The sequence below is a fragment of the Vombatus ursinus genome, unplaced genomic scaffold, assembly GCF_900497805.2.
Source record: "Vombatus ursinus unplaced genomic scaffold, bare-nosed wombat genome assembly UNPS02014179.1, whole genome shotgun sequence".
NCBI classification, from domain to species: Eukaryota; Metazoa; Chordata; class Mammalia; order Diprotodontia; family Vombatidae; genus Vombatus; species Vombatus ursinus.
The window spans coordinates 583,529-591,360 of NW_020953957.1; the positions used below are offsets into that span (position 1 = coordinate 583,529).

A 7,832-nucleotide genomic window follows, 5' to 3' on the forward strand; every position below is an offset into this window, starting at 1 on the left:
TCCAAACATCTATGATTCTAGATAACCTGTATCCCTAGGACTCTAAAATCAGCCCTGTGAGTAAGTACTCTATAAATCCCAACCCTTCGGTATCCCAGTTGCCAGGCTAGAGTTGTCCCTGGTACATTCAAGAATAATGACTTTTGGAGAGGTCAGGGTTTGGGAGTGCTACAGTGGAGAGATTTGACCTCAGAGACTCTTCCCTTCATGATGAATAAAAAGTAATTAAGCCAAATAATTGAGTTTAAGTTGATTTTCTTTGAGAACTTGGATGTAGGAATTCACGCTGAAAAAAAAAAGAAAAAAAAAGAAAGAAAAATGATGAAGTGGACCCAAGACTTTGGAAATGAATATTTTATGAGACAATAAAAAGGAAAGTAACAGTTTAGGGGAAAGAAAGGAGAATAAATTGATTCCTATCTTATGGGTTTTCATTTTTTTTCTCTGTCCTCTTAACACTCAGCTTCCAAGACCCTCTCCTACCTTCCTGCCTCTAGGAGCCATTCCATATTTCTTTCCAATTGATAATCATTCCTCTGCCTCAAAAAAGCTGGAAAATGTCATACTTCTCAAAAAAGAGGATTTCACTGGTATTCATTTGCATAAAATTCCCACCCACACTTCCGCACCTGGTGGTTGGAGGATTTTTGTTAAAAAAAAAAAAAAAAAAACCAACACCTAAAGCGTCAGCTTGGTAGTAATAATCCTTCTGTGTTTCTGGGGTTCAAAGCCTTTTGCTTTTGATTATCACCTCCAACACCCTTGGAGTCATCCGAAGGAGAATCCTTACCTGAGAGCCTCCTAGACCCCTGGGTCTGGCTCTTCCCTCCCTCCCTCCTGACTTACTGGGCCATTTTACATGAGTGTTAGCTTCACACGTGTCCTGCTTATCCGTTTGTAAGATGTAGAGAATAATCTTTATTCCCTAGTTCGTGGGAAGATAAATGAGATAGTATCTGAGAAGCACTCTATTTATATAGCACCTTTCTTACAGGAGTTTAGAATGCTGTGATTATTTTTTTTCCTAATGAGAACACAGGGCACCATCCCTGCTTGCTTGTTTTGAACATAAAATAATGTTGAGGGGGAACAAATTATCTGAAAAAGACATTTTTCCCTGCTGAGAATTTTTCATGAATAAAAATTAATTAAATCACAGCTATCCCTCCCTTCTCCCACAGCAGCTGCTGCTGCCTCTGCTGTGGCCACCACTGTTGCCATTCCCTTCCTCCTCTGTTTCCAGCCCTGACTTGTTGTCTCTGTCACAATAGCAAGTGTCTAGATCGACTCAATGGCCTCTTCAGGGAAGGCCAAGCTCAGATAAACAGCCAGGGATGGCTGTCTCTGTTGGAGTCTGACCCATTTCAGGCCCACAAAAGGCCCCCTGCTCAAAGTGCCGGAGTCCTGCACAATCATTTAGTGCACATTGGGCTCTGCTCCTTCACCATCTCTGAATCTCTAGGAGCATCCTCTCTGAACCAATCACTGACCTTGCCATTGTTCAGGAAATCTCGATCTTTCTTCACTGAATCTTTGTTTGAAAAAATCACAGAGAACAGCAAGTCCATCCCCATTAGCCCTAGCTGGACAATTAAACCCAATGTGACTTCTCTTTAACAGTATGGAAGGTACTCCGACGGCTGTTTCAATTCCCCTTCCTCTTGCCTGGTCTATCAAACAGTGGATTGAGTAATATTGCTTACCTAGGGAGAATACAGTAATTTCAAGATAACCTTTCACCAACATTAAAGGCTGTTATAGGAAAAAAAAAAACATTAGAGGTCTTGAAATGTGTTTTAAATGAGAGGGGTAATAGATTCAATCCTATTTCACCTCTTGGTGAGTCAGATTTCACAATGGGCGTATGGAGCCCTCAGCAACCAGACAATTTATTTATCTAAAATATTTCACCAGGGAAACCCTCGATTGTGATTTCATTCATGTGGATGCTGCAAGCAGAGACTGTCACCTGGAGTTAGGAGTAAGTACCACCGGGGTGGGCCCAACAAGGTTAGGCTTCTTGGTATACTTTCTGCCTTCTTGGTCCAGGGTGGCCTGGAGCAGAGATGGTGATGGAGTGGAAGCAGTACTTTTTTGGGAGTCAGGAAAGCCAGGTTATAGTCCTGGCTCTGTCACTAGCTAGCTGTGCGAGCTTGAGGAAATCACTTATCTTTGCCAAGACTCCATTTCCTCATCTGTCAGATGAAGGACTTCAACCACATAACTCCCTTTTCCAGACCCTCCTAGGTCTAAATTCCCCTGAGTATATGAGTATTCAACAGTAGGACTTTATGAGATTGAGAATCTGGAAATGAGAACTGAAAGAGTTGATGTTATAGAGAAGTCATGATCCCAAGCTGTTGGTGTCCCACTCTATACCGGTCCAGTCAGTCACATAAGCTTGCGCTCTCAGGGTGTAGGATTAGTGGTCATCATTTACCCAGTACCTCATTATCACCCAAGAGCTTTGTGCTGGATTATCTTCATGATACCCAGAGAACTGTGAAAACCTGAGCCTTGCATGAAAAGGTCCTGCAGTCCACAGTCCTGCTCTTCCCTGCACCAAGGGAAAACTCAATAGTCTCAGTGGCTTTGGGATCTGGGGTCTTAATTTGGGGGGCTTGTCATCCACCCCATGGGTGAACTCATCTGTCAATTTTGCTCAGAGACAAGTAGTCCACTCCTTAGGAAGTCTGGCCCTAGTATTTGGAGATAACAGACTGTGTCCAGAGGAGACCACTTATTGTCTCCAGGTGAAAAGAAGAGAATGGACACCGGGGTTACTAAGGACCCATCACCCTCAGAAGCTTCTATGTCCCTAGGAGATTCCAGCCTCTCTAGATTTTAGTTAAAAGAGACAGCCTATATCTTTGAATCCACCACCATTTCCACTTTCTTGCTGTAGATATCAAAAAATGTTAAGCCAAGTTAGGATATTCAGGATACTGCAGGGAATACAAGAGATACCACAGTCAGTGGTTTACAATGGAAAGAGTAGAAGATTTAAAGTCAGAGGACCTGGGATCAAGTCTTGATTCTGCCACTCAATGCTCAGGCAAATCACTTAACCTCTCTGGACCTCAGTTTCCTCATCTGTTAACTGAGAAATTTGGGTTAGATAGTCCCTAAGGTCCCTTTTGGTTCTAAGTCTATGAGTCTATGAGTAGGGGTCAGACAAAAGTCACTTTGGAATTATAAGGGCTCCCAAGCAGATCAGGATTAAGTCAGTAAGTCAGAGTCTTGATAATTAGACACTACTGCATCTGTGAGTTGATTTTTAGTTTAAAGGAATGATCGAATCATGTAGAAACCAAAGTCCATCCATCTTCATTCCTACCCCTCAACTCATTACAACCATCATCATGCTCTGGAGAGAGATGAGTCAGGTGTGTGTGTGTGTCTGTGTGTCTGTGTGTCTGTGTGTGTGTTGGAGAAATGGTGGGGAGGGCAGTGGATAGAGATAGGAAGGGGAAAAAATTTGTGGCAGGTAGAGAATGGGAATTAGTCATTAAAGAGGCTGTGGAAGGGGCCAAAAACCTACAACAATCTCCAGTCAAGAACCTCCCATCTCTTTTTGCTTCCTGTCCTTAGATTGCCTATGGCCTCCTGGGTTAGGTTTAACTACCCAAGGCAATGTAAATAAAGAATAAGGAAGAAGTGTGAATCAGACCTCAGAGCAGAGCAGTATTAGTTCTTAAGCTTGGACTAACAGCTCCCAGACAAATTGCTAATAATTCATGATTGTGGATTCCTGACGGTAAGGGAACGCATTATAGGCTGCCTTTTTGGCTACCTGCATAATCCGATTTTCAGCTTGAAAAATGACTGAGACACTCAGGAATGGCTTAGGCACAGGACCTCATTAAAACACATGCACACACAAACAAACAATAGAAAATAAGAGAGCTTTAATCACTTGTGCTCTAAGTCTTTTTTTTTTAAATCAGGTATCTGAAAATGGAACAGTAAAGCTGTTTCCTATATTTCTCTGCATGGCCTGCAGCAAAATTCAGGAAAGCTTATAAAAGCTGGGAAAGGTGAATTCAGTGCATGAGGACCCAATAACTGCTGGGCATATATTAAAAAAAAAAACCAAACCCAAATCCCTTGACAGTGACCTGCCTCCAGCCTTCCTGGTATAATAATAATAAGACCTTCTTGTTTCTCTCCAGTGGCAAGGACGAGCTGCAAGCTTTGACAGCCAGGGTTCCTGCCCATCTCCAAAGCCTCCTCCAACACCGTGAGATGCATGGCCGTGGAACACCAACGGGACTAAGCGATGTTATTTTTGCCCTTCTTCAACAGTCCAAGTGTGGGGCGTTATCCTGCAGCAGCAGCCTCCAGTCACTCACTCCAGAGTCTTAAGTGTTCCTGCCGTAGGTCAAGGCTGAGAAATTTCTCGTGTGGTCAGATTTGTCTTAGTCTTTTCTGTCTCCCAAGGTGATTTTTTCATTTGTTCATTTGTTGGGTTATTTTTTTTTTTGTTGTTGTTTTGTCGTTGTGGTGGTGGTTTTCACTTTTAAGGATTTGCAGTCCAGAAAAAGAACGAGGGGCAAAGAAAGAAGTAGTAAAGGACAGAGTGCCCCAAGGTTTGTTGTCAAATACCATCTAGAATAAAATAAAGTCTGGAATAAATAAAGTATTTTCTGTGCAGGTGGTGAAGCTTCGAAATTCTGAGCCTCCACCGAGGTCACCCCACCCCTGAAGAGGAAAGAAACTGAGCTGGGCTAGCCCTTTCATTTTCAGAGTTCCCTACCAATGGGGCCATTCTTTTATAGCCAGTATTGGGTTGACCTTGACTCATCCAAACCCTTGGCTGACTGGTATTTATAAAACCAAGATTCGGACTCAACATGTTCTCATTCTGAAATTGTAACCAAATTTGAGGGAGTTGTGAGGTTTGTACCAGGGTGGAGATGTTCCGAGTTTGCTTTTTCCGCATGAATTGAAATAAGTTGCCTCTTCAAGAAAACAGAAATGTTTTCTTAGAGAAGAATTTTGCTGAAGCCAAACATGCCGAGTGTTTCCTGGAACCCGGCAGCTAATGGTGACATTTGTTTGCAAACGGGAGCTTTGTTCTCAAAATACTCCTAATTATAAAGAAAGAAAGGCATATATAACATATGTTCCGGAATGATTCGCAGTAATGTATAGTTTTCAAATTTCCATGAGATACCAAACAGCTGCTGAAAACATTCAAATGGGCCAAAAGGAAACCCAGATAAAAGGCAAACTTCCTAATAGTAAGTTTTGGGATCTGGGGTACTGCCCTCTGTTCATTTTGCCATGGGACCCATGTTTCCTATTGAGGTCAAGTCAGCTAATCTGGTTTGGCAAACTGTGGACTTTGGAGACACTTTTCATCTTCAACTTTAGTTCTGTAAATTGCTAAGTACTTTTGTGTTGTTTGTTTCCATGTTAATAAATGGGTTTTCTTTAGCTATCTACTTTAGGCCAGATTCAAGGAAAAAGTTGATAATCTTTGGTATCCACATTTATGTTAAGTCTGAGTTAGTGAAGGATTTGGAGCCCACTGGTCAGGGCCAGGGGTTCAGCCTCCATCTATATGGCATTAGTGAATGTGCTAGAGGGAAATTTTCATGCCAGATCAGAACTCACTATTGCAAAACTTGGAAAACCCATGTATTTAGGACTTACCAGGGCTAAGCTAGTGAGGCCCTCTATCTGCCGGTGGAAGGTCAAATACATAAAACCCATTCACCAGCCTTGTGTCTCACTCTTTATACATGTTACATGCTACTAGAGCAGTAAATCAATAAAGTAAACCCTTGTTTTAAGCTGAAATAACAGGTTTCTCTTTTGGAATCCTTTTGGGAATTATTGTTCATTCCTAAGACTATGCCAGTAAGTACATGAGCTAAAGTTGGCATTGAAGGATATTGGGGACCTTAAATGTCACTGTGTCCAACTCCCCTCACTTTATAGATGAAGAAATTGAGGTGGGCAAATGAAGAATTATTCAGCTGAAAAAAATTAGATGTAGATAAGCCCAAACCTCACCCTGCCCCCCAGACTAGGAGGGGCAGGGGAGGTAGGAAAGGGGCTGTGCACCAACAAATCAAAGTTCCCCTTTGTAGGTAACCCATAGTCACAACAAGGAGATGAGTCTGTGGCTGGATGGCTGAGGAAATATTGCTACTAGAACCAAAGTCATGAGTGGTCAGGGACCAGTTGACTTAATTTAGTTCCCTACCTTCAGGCTGTAAACCTTAAAGCCAGATGTTTGAATGAACTCACAAATAACTGGCATTACATGTTGCTCAATATCTATACCAAGCAGAGATGAGGTCCCTTGGTCACACAAAACCAATGGATCCAAACCCAAGTCTCCTGGAAAACACAACTCCTATTGGCAATGATCCCTAATGTTCTCTTACAGGCAGGCAACAATTGCTGGTTCTAGCCTCAGACCTTTTAGAAAAGGAGCTGAGTTTGGTGTCTTTGGATGAAATATTTCAGTCTCTTCATTTGTTAGTGGACTAAGTAATTTCTTAGAGAAGAGTTTTACTGAAGCCAAACATGCCGAGTATTTCCTGGATCCCAGCAGACTAGAAATAGCGTCGAGGAAGGTCTGGAGAACCAAGCTGTCTGAGAGCCCTGTTCCTTTGCCCAAACTAAAGAGCTGAGCCTTTGTGCTGAAGATAATTCTCTTCCTTCCTCCTCCCCTCCCAAACCTTCCATTATTAATTAATTACATGATCATTTACAAAATATATCATCAATCCTTTCTTTGGGTTTTTCCACCTCCATCACCACTGAGAGTTTTAGTTCAATTAAGTCTCTGTCTGTTACCTTTTTTTTCTGACCATTTCACATACTCAAGGTTTCAAAGTTAATAGGTGGACAAGCCCGCACACAGGACAAGGGAAATCTTGCTATTTTTAATCTTTATTTCACAGAAGTTACTCCTCAGACCATATGCAGAAAGTTGGGGGTTTTTTCCCCTATTTTTGGCCCTGCTAATACACCTGTGCATGCCACAACTCTGAGACTTACCTGTATATTGTAAAGTGTTGCTCACAGGAGCACTTCCACTGGGTAGGACCCTGCTGTTTCCTCAGCTGTTCAGCTCAACAAGCAGGCCCCTCCAGATGTCAACCACTCCCCTGAGGAAAAGATTCACATGCTCTGCATCTGTAAGATGTGATACTTTTTCTACTTCAAGAAAGAGAATCCTGTTTAATCTCTCAAATCAAACTTCAAGAGGCAATATGGAAATCAATGGCAGTCTAGAATAGAGGTTCCCAAACTTATTTGGTCTACTGACCCCTTTTCAAAAAAAAATTACTCAGTGCCCCCCTGGAAATCTAATTTCTTTAACCCTTTAATGATTTTTTAAAAATTAGCTCATTTCAAAAATATAAAATGAATTTTAAATGACACGTGTTAAATTTAATAATGTATTGTAAATTTGTGGGTTTTTTCCTGCATTGAAATTTAGATGAAGCAATATTGCATCATGTAACCATATGGTATCGTATTACAAACAAGTCATTACATACACATATTCCTGCCGATACATGCTGGACTTCCTGACAATTTGGGACGCTCTTGCCTGCCAACACTTGCTTGTTAAGACCTGTCAGTAGACTTCACCAGTGGTCATAACTTGCATTTTGTGTTTATTTGGAAAATAATGTAATAACTACAACTTTAACTCTGTTACACAACAGATGAAACACATACAAATAGTTTTTCCAGAATTTCTTCTCTTCTCTTCTTTCCTTACGCTTCCACTGCCCCCTTATTTTTATTCAATGCCCCCCAATTGTACCTGAGGCTACTACCATCCCCCTGGATCTTTCCAGTGC

At 41.7% G+C, this 7,832-nt stretch overlaps 1 protein-coding gene across 3 annotated transcripts in view; it reads left to right on the forward strand.

The window, feature by feature from the left end:
* SYT6 (synaptotagmin 6) overlaps nucleotides 1-4,369 on the forward strand; it is a 71,795-nt gene extending 67,426 nt beyond the window's left edge. For 2 of the 3 annotated variants that reach the window (XM_027860411.1, XM_027860412.1), the window contains exon 7: nucleotides 1,915-1,932. In XM_027860411.1, coding sequence (XP_027716212.1) covers nucleotides 1,915-1,932 — 18 coding nt within the window. Of the gene's footprint in view, nucleotides 1-1,914; nucleotides 1,933-4,172 lie in introns of those variants that run through there. The other variant, XM_027860410.1, reaches the window with a different exon arrangement.
* Nucleotides 4,370-7,832: the final 3,463 nt, after the last annotated feature.